Below are 16,673 nucleotides of genomic sequence, written 5' to 3'. Positions count from 1 at the left end.
CGCCGCCCCTCGCTCACCTTGTTGGAGGCCATCTCGCTGACGGAGCGGTAGGTCTGGATGGTCTCCAGCTGGTCCAGGCACCAGTCGAGCTCCTCCAGCGTCTCCATGGCCAGCTTCTGGTAGGGCTCCTCTGCGAACAGGCACACGGACATGTAGTCGGGCTGGCGCGGCGGCAGCCTCTCCATGCCGGGGCCGCCGGAGCCGCCGCCAGCGCTGCCGGAGGTGCCGCACCGCTCCTTCATCATGCGCCCGCCGCCGCGCTCCCCCGGCCGCCGCCGAGCAAATCCCCGCCCGCCGCGGCCGCCCGGCCCTCGGCCGCCCGCCCCGGCCCGCCCCGGCCCGCCCCGGCCCCGCGCCCCGGGCGGGGCAGACCCGCAGCCCGCAGCCCGCCCTGCTGAGGCGCCCGCGGGCCGCGGCCGGGCTCCCCCCGCCTCCGTGCCCCCCCTCCACCCCCCAAGCTCCGCTCCGCTGCCGGCGGCCGGGGCCGGGCCGCCCCCGCTGCTCCGTGGTGCCCGAGGGCTGCTCCCGTGCCAGCCCCGCGGCTGGCCAGGGCGGGTGGTACGGCCCCGCTGCCCCGCTTCGTGCGGCGGTCCTGAACCACTTCGTGTGGTGGTGCTGCCCCGCTTACATGTGCTGGTCCTGCTCTGCTTCATGTGGTGGTCCTGACTCACTTCGTGCGGTGGTCCTGACACACTTCATGTGGTGGTCCTGACTCACTTCGTGCGGTGGTCCTGACCCACTTCATGTGGTGGTCCTGACACACTTCGTGTGGTGGTCCTGACTCACTTCGTGTGGTGGTCCTGACCCACTTCATGTGGTGGTCCTGACACACTTCGTGCGGTGGTCCTGACTCACTTCGTGCGGTGGTCCTGACCCACTTCATGTGGTGGTCCTGACACACTTCATGTGGTGGTCCTGACTCACTTCATGCGGTGGTCCTGACTCACTTCGTGCGGTGGTCCTGACCTACTTCATGTGGTGGTCCTGACACACTTCATGTGGTGGTCCTGACTCACTTCGTGCAGTGGTCCTGACACACTTCATGTGGTGGTCCTGACACACTTCATGTGGTGGTCCTGACACACTTCATGTGGTGGTCCTGACCCATTTCGTGCGGTGGTCCTGACTTGCTTCATGTGGTGCTGCTGCCCCACTTCGTGTGGTGGTGCTGCCCCGCTTCATGTGCTGGTTCTGCCCCACTTCATGTGGCGCTCCCGCCCCGCTTCATGTGGTAGTCCTGACACACTTTGTGTGGTGGTCCTAACTTGCTTCATGTGGTGGTCCTGACCCACTTTGTGTGGTGGCCCTGACCCCCTTCATGTGGTCCTGACTGTCCTGCTTCGTGTGGTAGTGCCATCCCGCTTCGCGCGGTGGTCCTGGCCCCCTTCACGTTGATCCTAACTGCCCCACTTTGCGTGGTGGTGCTGCCCCGCTTCATGTGGTGCTACTGCCATGCTTCATGTAGTGGTCCTGCCCTGCTTTGTGTGTTGGTCCTGACCCACTTTGTGTGGTGGTCCTGACTTGCTTCGTGTGGTGCTGCTGCCCTGCTTTCTGTAGTGATCCTGCCCCGCTTCATCTAATCCTGCCCTCCTACTTCATCTACGCCTGCTCCCCTACTTCATCTACTCCTGCTCCCCAACTTAGTATTCGTCAACCCGAAGCACACCAGCCCCGCTCCCCACCAGCCCTGACCACCGTCTCCAGCACCGCGGTGGCCCCGCTCCCCGGTGCCATCCGCCTGTGCTGCCCCGCAGGCCCCGCGCCCCAGCCTTGCCCAGCTCTGCTCCTGAGTCCACAGCTCCACGCTGGCCCCGCTCCCCAGCCTCACCAGTACCTGCTCCCCACCAGCCCTGCTCCTCGGCCTCCCCCAGCTCCGCTCCCTGACCCTGCCAGCAGGACAACGTGCTCCCGAGCGGCTCTTGCCGTAAAAGTTAAGGTTTACATAAGCGGATACGGTGAATCATAAAATCTCCCCATGAATGTAACTGCTTCTCATAATACCAGCGACATACGCTTTACCCCATAAATCTGTCAGAGTTAATGAGTTCAGCATTTCTAATGGCCCGGGCTGAGCAGGTAACAGTGACATCAGTGGTCAGGATTGCTATGATATACAGCAAAGTGAATGCTCTCTAGCACACGCGCTGGCCATACGCGTGCCCCATATGTGTGTAGACCCCAGCCCTCCCTACTAGGGGTGCACTCCCTGCAGAGCCCCTCAAGATCGGCAGGGGAAATCCTCCTCGTCCTTACCCACAGCCACAACACAACTGAGCTACGTTAGCAAGCGTTGTGCAGAGACCCCGCGCTCAGCGTTTGAAGTTCCACAGCAGAAAATAAATGCTGCCAGGGAGTAATTGAGCAACGAACTATCAGGAAGCACTTAGCACAGATAAAGAAAAGAAACAGTAAGTCTGAATCTCTGTCATCAAAGGTTAGTGGTTTTTTTTTCTGTGCTCACGGAGCTCCAAACATGGCAAGCGCTCTCTCTCAGAATGCATGCTTCTGCGATACATATATCAAAAAGCAGGTAGAAACAGCCAAACCATACACAACTTGAGCACATTCCCTGTCTAACAAGCATATTCTCCACCAACTACTTTATCATGTAAATTAGTTGAACTGGAAGGGCTCAAGTTTCTTGCAATAGAAAATGTTTGCATTGATAAAACTAACAGGGACTAAATCATTATTTTAGGAATAGGAGAAAAATCATCTCACCAGGCAAACCAACAGGAGCTGGCCATATGTTTAAATAATGGGCTGCAACGTGTTATTGCAGAGTACTCTGCTCTAAGATTTCTAAGTAAGCAGAACCACGGCGCAAGCTACGAGTGCGTTCCCACGGCAGGGAAGGAATAGCTTTGTGGAGGAGAGGGGCTCTGGCGCTAGGCACCAGTTTAGCCCATCTGGGGGTTTCCAGCCTTGCCAGGGGTCGGCATTGCAGGACCTCGTCCCTCGCTGCCTGCCCCTACCACTCTGCTTCGCCTGAAGCCTTCACCTCCAAAGGATGAGAAGAGGAATCTGCCCTGGATAATGTACGTGTTTTCCATGGAGCTGAGCAAGGGTCCAGGCTATTCCCCTGCTCTGTAGTCTGAGTTTTGTGTAGCAAACTGGGGGGGAAGCATGGAAAAAATGTCATGTGTTAAGAACAATGAGAATTAATGGAAAAGGAAAATTCAGATTGTTAGGTATGGAGAAAGTAAGTTTGGTGCTAGGCTACTGCCAGCTCTACATTTCTTTTAGCTTTAGTTTTTATAAAATGAGATGAAAACACAATGAATGATCTATAAACAGAGGACTTAGCATTTTTAGCACGGTGTGTTTGCACGGATGTGCAAAATGCCCCTTGCTCCCCAGAGCTGCCTGTCGCCGGGCCGCCTGAGCACAGTCTGCGTGCCCGCGGGGATTCCTCGGGGCTGGAGCACGGTCACTGGCCACAAAATGTGGCAAAATCCAGCGTTGGGCCTCTTCAGGCACAACGTTTAAAGGACATTGGATTAACAATTTAAATGCAGATGTTTTGAAAACTGCCCCTTCAGGTATCTCTAGTCATTTCAAAGGCAAGCATGTGGTCAAGTGTTAGCAGACAGTTTTGCTAAGTGTCCCTTTACAGAAAAACAGTGAGTTCTGCTACTGCTCAATTCGATTTAGTGCCCAGGCCAGCAGTGTGCACATTTCCACGCGAATGAAAGCGCAGTTGTTTTTCAGAACCCAGCTTAAGAGAACTTGGGGTTTCTGCCCCTTCCCCAGCTGGCACAGTCGCCTCGCTGCCCCCAACTCCCCCAGGTCGCACGCAGCAGCAGCGGCAGGGCTCCCGACAGACCCGACGCAGCAGACCACGTGTCCCTGGACTCTTCAGTTCTTAGCAGTTTCCTGGTTTTGACTGATACCTTTTTTTTTTTTTCCCATTCACTTTCCTAAGTAAATGATACTACTGATCGGTGGCTCCATCCGCTTCTCTCACTAGCTCCATGTGCTCGGCCAAGACACCCCTTGCCTACAAGCTGCAAGAAATTCAGCCATGCAGACAGAAAGATGCTATCCTGCTCGACAGAAGGAAGACAGCGAGAGCTCAACCCTTCTGAGGAGCTCAGTGGATATCTCCTCAGCCTCTTCCTAAGTGAGCCAGGCAGGGACCTACCGGCCCCAGGACACCAACACATATCCAACCAGCCCTCCTCGGGCACGAGCTGCTCTGCTCACTCACTGTGTGCTAATTTGTTGTGACTATTTACAAATACATTGTGAAAGCCCTGGCTGTGATTCCATAGATAAAGCTAAATTCGCACCAGGTGTTTTTGAAATACAGCATGTAAAATTAAAACACGTTCTCCAAGCCCCTACTAAAAGTTTAAAGTTACATGACCAGCCAAAAGAGCCATCAGATTTAAAGCTGATTAGAAGCTAACTTTTTATGGGAATGATCTTAAAAGGGAATAACATAAATCTAGCTTTCTTAGCAGTTAATATTTATGCATATATGTGTTAATTATATTTGAATATTTTAAAACTAACAGTACATTTTGCTAATGATGAAGGACAACATGTGTTATAGTAGAATCCCAGACAGAAAACCTGAGAAGAACCAGCCCATCCCTGGAGCAACAGCCCCTGCAGACGACACAGCCGGTGCTGCGTTTGATATAGCACGATGCACGCTGCATCTGTAGCACCACACACCCTGAACAGTCAGAGCCTTCCCCAGGACCCAGCGAGAGCAGCCTTGTGAGTCCTAACAAGGGAGGTCTGACCTACTGGCTTATCTTGTTTGAGTCACGGGAATCAATGTGCACACCGCGACATGCCAGCAGGGTCTCTACGTCAATACATGGTTAGCATTAACTGCAAGGAAAAAAAAATACAAGGGGTTTCAACCATTTTTTTTAGAGGGAAGAAACTTTGGTCTGCACCAGGTCTGTTCAGTGTGTGGCCCGTCCTTTGTATGTGCCCACACGGGGCATTGAGGCCTCTGCTACGCAGCCTAAGTGCAGGGAGGGGGGCTCAAGAAAACTAATTGCTGCGTCTCAGCTGGACAAAGGTAACCTTGCAAACACGGAACCGTGACCTCGGTCCCTACGTCCACCAGAGGCTGCATGGTGCCTGCAGCCCCTTCCTCTCCCCGGTTAACCCCGTGGCGGTGCTGGTGACGCTCTGGGGCCGGGGCTGGCCCCGGCAGTGCAGGCTGCTGTGGAGCCAGGGCAGGGCACAGGGGGCACTGGAAGCAACAGGGGAGTTAAAAACACAAGTGGCAGAACTGAGGGAATATACAGAAGTGGGGAGAAAAGAAAAAGAATTGACAGGAGGAAAATGAAGTGCATGGGGATTATCTCGCTGAATGGCACCTAGCGTCACTGTAAGGATTCACATCAACAGCAATCAGAAGTTCGGATGCTACTTGTCATCATTTCTTTCCCCGAAACCCACGTGAAACTCCCACGGGCATCGGGAGTACAACACCCCCTGCCAGACACACTGCTAAACCTCTCCCGAAGGTTTCGATAACCCTGCCGGTAGAGCCGAACGCACATAGTCACTGACGGAAGCAGTTGTACAATTTCTGGATATAGTCTCCTGGAATACTACATGACGTCTCTTCAACTGTATCGTGTTTCAGTTTATATTTGGGTGTTGCATAACCGAGCTCCTACCCGTAAAATTACCTCCATATTCTAACTGGCATTTCCGTAATTTTTTCCAGTGCCATATGTGAAACCATTTTTGAGACAGAATAAAGAACTAATTAACGAAAGGAGTCCGTTTCAGTTCTACCACAAGTATTACACGGTGTTTGATCCAGATTGCAATTTAGCAGGAACTAAGGTGACATTTCACCTCCAGCCCTGGTCGCTGCCAGTCCATTCAGAGGCCGCACTTGCCAAGCCCTCAGAAGAAGCCCAAGGTCTAACATTTTTCAATGGGCACTCTGAAAATTCTTATATTCGAATGCATTTAAATGCAATTTATGTATGTGCTGGTATTTTGCAACAACTACTTTTTTGTATTATTTCCCCTCTATTTTCTTTTCATCTCTGCTAGCTGATGAAACATACAATACTTCTCACTAGAAAAGTGACTTAGCCGCCCATTTTTAGAAGTTTTGTCCCATTTACTGACTCGCCTCTGTTATCTTTTCCTCCCTACGAGAGCTGCTAATGAACATGGACTTGAGGCTTGTCTTCTCCTTGCATACTTGGAAGGTGAACGGTTTGGGAGATCATCCTCTTTTTTGGGGAGCGATTCAGCTAAGATCAAATACGCACCTCATCGGCAGGCCCGTGAAGGGGGCTTGGACAATGAGCTCTCTCCTGGCTCTCCCCGCAGCCCGCTCCGTCCCGCGCGCCCTTGCTGTGCCTCTCGCCGGCGGCACGACCGCGCCGGCAAGCCCTCACCGCGGGCCAGGATATCCTTGAGCACGGGGCCGACGTTATCTGCAGCTGCAGCTGCCCGGCGTGGTTCCTTTCTCAGCCCACAAACCAGCCATCCCCCAGCCCAGTGCCAAGCGCCGGCAGTGCCCGAGGCACAGAGCTGCTCCCGAAGCTTCAGGAGAAAGGGGCAGCTTTGACCTCAACTCACACGGGAGATGAACTGAGTTGAGAAGCATCCTGGAACCAGACCCAAATGCCAAAATTCAAAGTGAGTTCTTCCCTCTCCTGATCTATTCACGATCCTCTTGTCACCCTCGTCACTTTTAAATAGATAAGCAAAGACGTGGCGTTTCCTGCTTCTGGCTGAAAGTGGGAAGGCTAGAATGTTTTAAGAGTGGCCAAAACACCAGACCCCAAGCAGGTGAGCTAAAAAAATTGGAGATAAGCGGCAGTTCTCTTTGCTCAGTAGGCTATTGCCGGTGCCAAACAAGTTAAGTCTTCCACAAACTAACAGAACACACCCAAGCAGGCTCATATTGCTAAAGGTTACTGCCTCGTGAACAGACTGTCCAGTCTGGCAGGTGAGAAAGGTTGAATACGAGTATTTGCAGACATCTGTACAAACTCAGCTCTCCTCCGCAATTACACATCAAATTATGTACTGACTGTACTGATAAAAGACTTCCTCATTCTGCAAAAAAGAAATAGTTACTTCAAATGGATTGTAACTTCACTCGTAAACCCTTAAGACCTACAAGAAGATGTTAGTCCCTATGAAAAAATACATTTCACACTGAAAAATTCAAAGATAGCCTTGATCTTGAGGTGAAGGTTCAAAAGCAAGTCACAGCAGCTCACAGCAGTCCCAACCTTTTAAGGTATGTGCTATTCCACGTGCAGAGCTGTTTGTGTACTGTGCCAGTACGGCACCTTCTGGGTTATTTACTTTTAATTACATCCTGGCTGCAATAAATTGCAGCTATTTATAATGATAAACCTCTTGAACATTTAAGGGCGGCCTCCCCCCAGCACTCCGCACACAGCTCGAGTCTGCCGGCGCAGCAGCATCAGCTGGGGCACGAGGGAAGGCCCCCGAGTTCACCAACACTCCCATTTTCTCAATTATTCCAGTCCATTAAATAAAAAAACAGGATCACTCCGTTTTAACCTTACCTCAAGAACAATTCAGACTCAGGATCAAATCTGTTCATTTAAAATTAAGGCGAAAAAGATCAGTGGCTCACTTGTGCCTTGGGAAGGCTTTAGTACCGGACCTGACCCCAAACCAGCATGGAGCACCCGCCAGTGGGCAGGCACCAAAGCGTCCCCCGAATGCACAAGTTTCACAAACCGACAGCATCTACCAAAACCTGAAGCAGAACGCTCATCAGAAATGAACTGAAGTACCGGTATTGCAGAGGAAAATGCTTACTACCTCCCACTAGTGTCAGGGAAGCAAACTGCCAGCGCGGCACCGCGCTCGGTGGGCGAGCTGGGCTGCGGCCACCCGGTGAGCTGGGGGCTCTGGAGTCCAGTGTCCTCGCACGGAAACACGTAGATGTGTATCGTGGTGCTGGAAACTGCTTACAGGCACTGAAAACTCTGCCTTAGGAAATGTCCGGAAGCATGCTCCCAGCCTCCTAACTTGTACAAGTGTTTGGAAATAATATTAAGTAATAATATTAAATAATATTGTTAATGAGACTAACAATTTCTAAAGGTACCTACTGCTCAGTGTGAATCAGGACAGAGCTCCGGTTCTAGAGGTTTTAGGCATACAGGAATATTTTGCTTATTTACAAATATTTAAAATAACTTACAGAATAAAAAAGTAGACATTTTCAGATAGAGATGTTTCTTTAGAAATGTAACAATATACATTACGAGTCTTTATCACTTAGCGCTTGCCAGAGGATCTTAAGACAACCCATTTTTAATTATATAACATATTCATTACACATTGCTGTCATTGCTGTCATTGTTAGAGATGATAAGAAATGATTAAGAAGAGAAGGCAGATCCTCTGGATAATCATTTGAATGACAGATTATAATTTTGTGAGCAGTATAGATAGCACTAATGTTTACTGAAGGCTTCATTCACATTTCTCAGTCCTCGACTACTAATGACTAAGAGCTTATGCCTAAGCAAGCAACAGACCGGGATATCAGAACGCACCCAAAATGTTGTGTTGAAAACACTGCCCTGGTGGAAGCCCTCTCTGTGCCACTCTCACGGAAGAGCTGAGCCACAAAAGCCTGACCCACCAGCCTCAGCTGAGACCCCCTGGATTGCAAGCCCTGATGCAGATTAGAGAGAAGAGGAAAAGGAAAAGGAAAAGAGAAGGAAAAGAGAAGGAGAAGGAGAAGGAGAAGGAGAAGGAGAAGGAGAAGGAGAAGGAGAAGGAGAAGGAGAAGGAGAAGGAGAAGGAGAAGGAGAAGGAGAAGGAGAAGGAGAAGGAGAAGGAGAAGGAGAGAAAAAGGAGAGAAAAAGGAGAGAAAAAGGAGAGAAAAAGGAGAGAAAAAGGAGAGAAAAAGGAGAGAAAAAGGAGAGAAAAAGAGAAAAAGAGAAAAACAGAAAAAGAAAAAAGAAAAAAGAAAAAAAACAGAAAAAAGGAAAAATTAAAAAAAAAAAAAGAAAGAAAAAAAGAAAAGAGAAAGAGGAAAAAGAAACCATGAGGGTGGTGGCCTGTGTGATTTACCAGGGCACGTGTGTGGTCACGGCTTAGACAAGTCCAACAGATCCAGGCGAGCTGCGGTGCTCCCTCCAGCCCCCCTCGACACAAGAACGTGCCTGTTTTAACCTGGGAGAGCGAGATTCGTGACATGCCCCGAGACAATCCCTCGCCAGCGCCTAGCATCACCCCAGGACCCGGAGCACGGCGCACGCTGCGCAGAACAGGTTCATCAACGAGCGGCGTGCCAAAACTTGACAGAAGAGGGACCGGTGCCGGCTGCCAGCCATTCACCCTCTGCCTTCCCAAGGTAGCCGTGGTTGTTTACAGATGGCGCGGACGTGTTTACATATTTATCCCTGACAATGCTGAGTGAATGGCTGACACTAAATAATTTATTTGGTTAATGTATCCTGTTAGTGCCTTCATGACTACCCGTGAGCAGAGAGCCATTTCCTTGAATTAAGCCATTGTTCCAGCAGACCCAACAAACAGACTTGAGAAAATTGTTCTGTGGATGGGTTGGAAAACTCACAGGAAACAAAATAAAAGGAGCAGAGCGCAACCGCAGCGATTCATTTCAAATCTAGAATGAAAACGCCTGGGCCTTGTAGCGCCATCCTACGCCTTGAAGCAGCCTGCGCCCTGTAAGAGCAGGGCTTTTTGGAGAGGTGCTGCGTGCTTTTTGGTGATCAGGGCATCCAGGGGGCCACATTTTCTACTTTTGCCCAAGCACAAAAGCTAGAAACCCCCCCAAAGAAGACCTGCCGCTGATCAGACGCACCCAGCAGACCGCCCACCCAATGCCACACAGCGCGCGAACACGTCCCCGGGTCCCAGAGACTCGTGTGCTCCCGGCACAGCAGGCTGCGGGGCCGGAGTTACGGCCTTATCTCCAATCATGGGAACGACAGAGCATTTAGCTTCACTGTCCCCCCCCCCCCCCCCCCCAGCATTTCACTGTGTGCAATGAAACTAATTATATCTTTTGCAAAGATAGGTGCAGATGTGCTAAGAGAGGCACAAAGCCCCAGCACCTGCGGAACAGGTGGAGCCAGTCCTCTTGAGCAAGCCCCGAACAAATGGACGAGCCTGCCCTTCTGCCCCCTCCGGATCGTATTTTTGGGACTCCGGTCCTGCCCGTCGCTCCAGCTGCCCCCTCTCACGTTTCTCACACCTGCAGCCGTCCCGCAGCGAGGGCTCTGGGCGTCCCCCCCCGGCGCTGCACAGCCGGGTGGGAGCCGGTGCCATGGCACTGCAGGCAAACGGAGGGCACGTGGCGCATTGCGGGTAACACTTTTAGCAAACCCCGCTTCAAAAGCACGGGCTTCTCCGCTGGTAACGGAGGTGAGGGTGGTGAAAGGCCTGGAAAGAGGCAAGGCACGGAGCAGCTGGCGCAGGCTCGCCCAGGGAGATGCTGGAGAGGTGGCACCGGAGGAAACCCGGCTGTGGGGGAAAGCAGAGAAAAGCTCCACGCGGGCTCTGGAGCAGCAGGAACAATGGAGCCTGTATTCAGCAATGATAGAGGAAGATAGGGAAAAAAACGAAGCGAAAGCTTTCTACGGCTAATTGCGAAAAATGACAGGAAATGAGCGAGATGCTGTTGCCAGGAATAACGCTTGTAATGCTGAAATTGGTGATGAAAGGGTTTGACATGCGCTCCGACCTCAGGGGAAACAAGGCCAAGATTTCGGTGGGCACTTCTGGGTTTCGCCTTCTCAAAGCAAGGAGCGGCAATAGAAACCAACTCGTATGCTACACTGCCGAGGAGTCTGGCATTCGCCCTCCGGAGCCATTGTAAGGCACTCTAATTAAAGACGGGTCCTTTCTGGGACACACGAGCGTGGCTGCCCAGAAAAGCTGCTGGGAAAACTCAGCCCCCAGAGAAGTGGCTCCGGAGAGGCCGAGGGTGCCGAGGCAGAGGCTGCAGCAGCACCCGCAGCAGTGGCAAAGGCTCGGCCAGGTTCGAGCAGAAAGGCTGCAGGGAGCAAGCAGAGGGAGGACACGGCGCTGTGGAAAGCAAAGAAAGGGAGGAAGAAAGATGTCCTGCCTGTGGGGAGTGACACAAGGACTGTGGCAGACCGAGCCATGCGCGTCCCCGTGCCGCGGTGGTCCCGAGAAGGAACAGGGCTCATTTAACAACCGGCGCGGGGGCTCCCAGTGACGGGAGGAATGCCTGCAGCGTGACTCGGCCGGCTTACACGGCTCGCAGCGCGAAGACGTCTGCTAGTCATTCAGTGCCATAGTAGCGGTGATGTTTCTGAGTCAACAGCCGATGTGATCGCTGCCCGACCACCGAGCCAGCTGCGATGTAACTGGAGCACCACTGACAAGCAGTAATATTAGCCCGGAGAAATGTCACCGGGGTGTGTGTGGGGGGTCATCTGATCTATCTTTAGCCAGTTAAAAGTTAATCACCTAAGCTCCCTGCACAGTCAGTGGAAAGTGACTGGGACCTCCAAAGGGTGATTCTGGTCTATTCTCAGCACGCCGCCTGCGAGGGGCTGAATCACCCTCTGGGGGTGCCTGTCCTCCCCCGTCAGCTGCACGAGGCTCCTCGCGGCTGCAGCATCACGGGGCGGCTGCTCCAGCCCCCCCAGAGCAGCACTGTCCCCAGCGCTGGCTTTGGGGCTCACCACCAGCATCGCCTTGCTGCTGCTGCTGCTGCCGCCTTACCACTCCTCCCAGCAGCTGCAGGGAACTGCTAGGCCAGCAGCCATCAGGACAAGGTGGAGCCCGGAGGCCCGGCAATGCCAACCTCTTTGGGCCCCCCACGCTGCCCCGGCATCCAGGGGGGAATGCTGAGGGAAACGGTGCCAAAGCGCCGCTTCGTGTGCCCACCCAGGCTGCCCCGCGTCCCCACAGCCACGCCGTCCCCACAGACAATGCAGAAGGAGGTCAGAGCTTTCAAAAAGAATTTGCCCCTACAAATCTGCATTTACCGTTCCTGATTTCACGTCCTTATACATTCAGAAACAGATACCACCCTCCGTGCTGACCGAGGAGTCTGACCGCTCCATGGCTCCCCAGACCCCCTTCGCTTTTCTCAGGAAGGGTCCTTCTTCCTGCTGTCACGGACGCTCCCAAGCACCATGGGTTTTCACAAACGCCTCAGAGCATCCTTGCAGTCACATCCACCAGCTTTTCCAGCTTGACTCCTGCCCAGCGCCATGCAGTTGAGCACAGCCGCCCCCTCCAAATTGCCCCTGACCTGCTGCTCCCCATCCCTCTCCTTCCCAGGCACTGGCAGGCGCTGAGACCCAGCAAAGGCTTTGTCTGGGACGGCTGTGGCAAGAATGAGCAATTCAGCCATTTGTGCATTGGCTCTCACTAGGCTGTTTCCCCCACGGATCAACGGACCCACATTTTCCCCGAGGTTTCCCTCTCTACTCCACACCACAGTCTCTCTTTTCCCCTCTTTTCCCCTCACGCCCCCCGCGAGTCGCAGCTCCAGCTGGCCTGCGGCCTGCCCCACATCAGCCCCCGCACCTACACAAAGCTTTTATATCCCTCCTGTGCTACAAGTCCTTGTTCTCACTCTTTCCCTGCTCTCCTTTTCCACTTTGGTCCACTAAGAAGCTCCTTGCTTCATCGAGCTGGCTCCTGCTGAAATTCCTGATCTTCCTGCACAGCAGGATGGCTGGCTCCTCAGCTCGCCGTGCGTTTTCTTCAAAATCGGCCTGTAATTTTTAGGTGGCTGCTTAGGCTGCATTAATCTCGTGGCAATGACAGTATCTTGAGGCCAAGCAGCGAATGGAAGCCCTCAAAAGCGAACAAAGGCGTTTACGAGCAGCTGGCACGCCGGAGAGACCTGGTGCTGGGCAGCGTGGCCACCCCAGGCCTTGCTTCGACCGCGATCCCCGTGACCACCCCAAGGTGAGGGCAGGGAGAGCGGCCACAGGGGGCCCTGCCCCTGGTTCGAGGCAAAAACGAAACACTTCAAGGAAACCCATAGCAAGAGGTCAGCCCGGGGCTGGGAGCGCTGAAGCCAGCTCGGCCAGAACTGGCCAAACCTGCAGCGCCCACGTTGTACCCACTGGCACCGTGGGCAGCTGGGCGGATCCGCGGCCGGGGCGTGAGAATCGGGTCAGCGAGGACCCGCACGGGCTGGCAACTCGACGAACAGACCCCTGACTGTTAGCAGTAAGCGGGCAACTGCTTACCGATTAACCTAGAGCAGGGCGATTGCCGTTTGGTACCTTGGGAGCTGGCGAAGTCACTCAGCTCTCCCGATACTTTCGCTGGGCTTTGTGGCAATCGCTGCGGGTGCCCCCAAGCAGCGCGCACCGTTGCAGGCAGTCCTCTAATGGTCGGCTGGCTTGGGCAGCAGGGTACCGAGAGCCCCAGGAGCACCGCTCCTTCCAGCAGAGGAGGATGAACTGGAGGAGGCAACCAAGACATGCGGCTGGGACCACCCCAGCAGTTCAGCGCCAGGCTGAGCACAAGGAGCTGACGGAGGAGTCAGAGTGCTGGTCTCAAGGGACTGCCTTGCAAAGATCTGGATTTACCAAACGCTGCTCAGAAGGAAGGACCAAAGCTTCGCTGGGCATTGCCGCAGAGAGTAGAACACGTTTTGTCATGAATCTCCATTCCCGTAGAAAAAGTAATGCCGACATCTGTCCAACCGAAAGAGAGCACGGGACACCGCTTGGAAAGGACGAGCTAACAAAAAGTTAAGGTCCTGAATTAAGCTCGGAAAGCACTCTTACATTTACTTGGTGTGTTTGCAGGCATCCGATGCACGTGCGCTCTAAAACAGCTGTCTAAACCTCGGTTTTAAATGTTACAGCATAAAAACAAATGATAAAGATTCCCCACTGCACCTTCTGCATGACAATGAGGTGCAAAAACGAGGCACAAACACTATGAAAACCTTAAGGGGGGTGAATAGAAGCCTAGGAGACTTCCCAGAGAAGCCATTTCTGATCAGAAGATAAGCCTAAACATTTAATCTGAAATGGTAATGAGTGAGGAAAGCTGAAGAAGCTCTGAAGAAGGATTTAGATTGGAGGTAGGGTCTCACCTGCAGGGTTTTAGCACAGGGCAGTGCCTGCAGCCTCCTTTCCCCCCTCCCAGGGGGAACAATACATTGTGGCTGCCACAAATCAGGAGCGTAAGTGACAGTGCTTTTATGGTGCCAAATGGAAGTAACAAAATGCAGGAAGCATTTTGTCAGATGTCACTTAGCAGTGATATCACGGGGGAATCTGGGAACGGGATTTGCCTGCATAGTAGGAATTCCTCGGTCCAGGGACAGGGAGAAGCCGAAATGGCAAGAGGGGCAGAATCTAATCTTGGCCTGGTGAATGAACAGGAAAGATTGCTCTGCTCCAACTTGATCTCGGGGAGCAAACACACGGTTTGGCACGTTATCGTTTTACTGACCAGGCTCGATTCCTTGTTGCCCTGCCTTAATCACAAGGCAGAAGGAGAAACACGACGTAAGAGGGTACCTCTCCCCTTAGAGCCTAGCAGAAGTGCAGAGACCGACGGCACACATACGGGAGAGATCTCGAGGAGGAATGCTGAAAATGTTTTTTCAGATGACATTTCGCCAGGAAATTAATACATGCCTCAAACGAGTTTCAGAACACAGACCACAGTTCCCAGGGCTGACACAAATGTTTAAATGAAGTGAATCCCATCACACCTCTACCGGACATGCTCCTCAAAGGGACATGAAATTGTCCCAGGGGGCTGCAGCCTGGGGGAGGAGAGGACCACTGGCAGAAATAAGCACCCAACCCCGATCTAGAACTGAGGACGAGGATTTAAATCCCAATTCCAGCATCCTGTACACCACGGGGAGCCCGGACTGTGTTTTTGTTTCCCTGGCTAAACAAGGGAAGGCCGGATCACAGCAAGATGAACATTTTAGTGTGTGACTAGAAATGTTTTCTTCCTGAGCACATGGCGTGCATGTGAATGCACAAGTGTGAGAAAGGCACTGAAAAATCAGGATATGATTATGAAATTACCTAGCTGCCCACTTAGGATTTAGCAGCACCGTGCAGCGTATTATCTCACTGGGTGCATGTGGGCTGGCTCGGAGAGGGATGGTAAGCTTACACGTGCAGGGAAACCAACTTGGATCCTGGAAGCAACATCGTTGTGCTAACAAGGCACTCCACCTAAACTAATTAGCCCTGCCTTTCAACAGGCTTAATTAGGTGGGGCACCATCCTGTGCTGTTGTGGCTAGACGGCTTCCGGCTCCGGAGCTGGCTCACCCACAGCGAGTCCGAAGGCTTCGGCACTTCGCTGCCTTGTGCCGTGCACTGACGACGTGTGTTGGAGCATGGGCTCTTGTCCACGTGGCCCCACGGCAGAAATCAAGGAGCTGGGGCCCTCACGAGCTTTCTGTGCACGCATCCGTGCAAAATGGAGTGCCTGCGCCCCTCCTGATGCCCTGGAAACTCCTCCTTGGGAAACCATGAGCTGGCTCTCACAGCAGGCCTCAGACACAGAAGGAGCTATCTAGACAGGAGACCACAGCGATGATTGTGATTCAACAAGGGGAAAAACCATGAGTGATGTAAAGGACGAGCCGCACCGTATTTCACTGTTTTCATTTCACTTTTGTAAATCACAGGTAAAAGAGTCTGCATCTGGATCTGCCACAGAATTCAGACGTTTTCATCCACAAAGCCATCCATAGCAATTAAACCCAGTTTTGAACCAGGTTAACCTGGAGATAATAAATCTGATGGTATACGTGTTCTGTAAGAGTGAAAGTCCTTTGTGGTGAAACAAACACCGGGGTAGGGAATGGAAGAGGAACCTCAGGAACGAATCCTGGAGCTACAAAGCACGGTGCCTGATCTACCTGAAAAGCTCCTCTCAGCCACTGGCATTAGACATAAAGACAAAGTTAATTAATAATCCTTAGCTCTTTATGAGGCAAATTATTCAGAAATTCTTAAAGGAGGGTCAGAATAAGGCCACCCAGGTGACCGTAGCAATGTAGAACATGCTGTTGGAAAAATGTTAGACCTGTTTAACTCAGATTCCTTGGCTTCTGAAAAGGTCACAATTTAACATAAAATTGTCCTCCATTTCATCTCAACTTACTTTCCTTAAGGTCTTCCACAGGAAAGTTAAGAACGTGGCTCCCAAAAGCATCCTGGCCATAACTCCCAGGAACTCTGTAGGACGCACACAAACCGCCGTGCCCGTACGCCCCACTCCCTGCCTTGAAAGCCTGGCCATGCAGTCATCCATTATGTGTTCAGCCAGCATGCCAGACACATTATATTAATTATAAAATACAATTAAATAGATTTTTTCATTACTAAATTAATTTCTTGAAAGCATTATCCTTAGGGACGGAAGCTTAAAAATTGATTTTGTTTGTAATTTTAATCTTTCCTGCTACCATAGATATTTTATGCGCTCACAGAGTAATAGTGCCTACCTCGCTGCTTTACCTTGTTTGAACTTTATGTCCTTATTTAGCCTCTCAAAATAAATGCACATGACTGTCATCCTACTGCTGAAAGGCAAAGATATCGTTACCCTGCACTGAGCACAGCCACTCAGGTATGCAGCACGTTGCAAAAAATGACCTGTTTTGACATATTTGGTTTTCAGGTGATACTCTGAGTAAGCGCTATCAACCGATCTGTGACTGTA

General features: G+C 52.1%; 1 protein-coding gene across 7 annotated transcripts in view; it reads right to left on the bottom strand.

Moving 5' to 3' along the window:
• The window catches only part of PDE4B (phosphodiesterase 4B), a 192,026-nt gene that overhangs the window by 27,012 nt on the left and 148,341 nt on the right, over window positions 1–16,673 (bottom strand). For 6 of the 7 annotated variants that reach the window (XM_067001866.1, XM_067001867.1, XM_048062154.2 and 3 more), the window contains one exon: window positions 18–130. The exons of the other annotated variant lie outside the window; for it this stretch is intronic. In XM_067001866.1, coding sequence (XP_066857967.1) covers window positions 18–130 — 113 coding nt within the window. The remainder of the gene's footprint in view (window positions 1–17; window positions 131–16,673) is intronic. 7 annotated transcript variants of the gene reach the window in all.

This window comes from Anser cygnoides, chromosome 8 (assembly GCF_040182565.1).
Source record: "Anser cygnoides isolate HZ-2024a breed goose chromosome 8, Taihu_goose_T2T_genome, whole genome shotgun sequence".
Lineage (NCBI taxonomy): Eukaryota > Metazoa > Chordata > Aves > Anseriformes > Anatidae > Anser > Anser cygnoides.
This window is presented reverse-complemented; position numbering and strand designations above follow the sequence as displayed.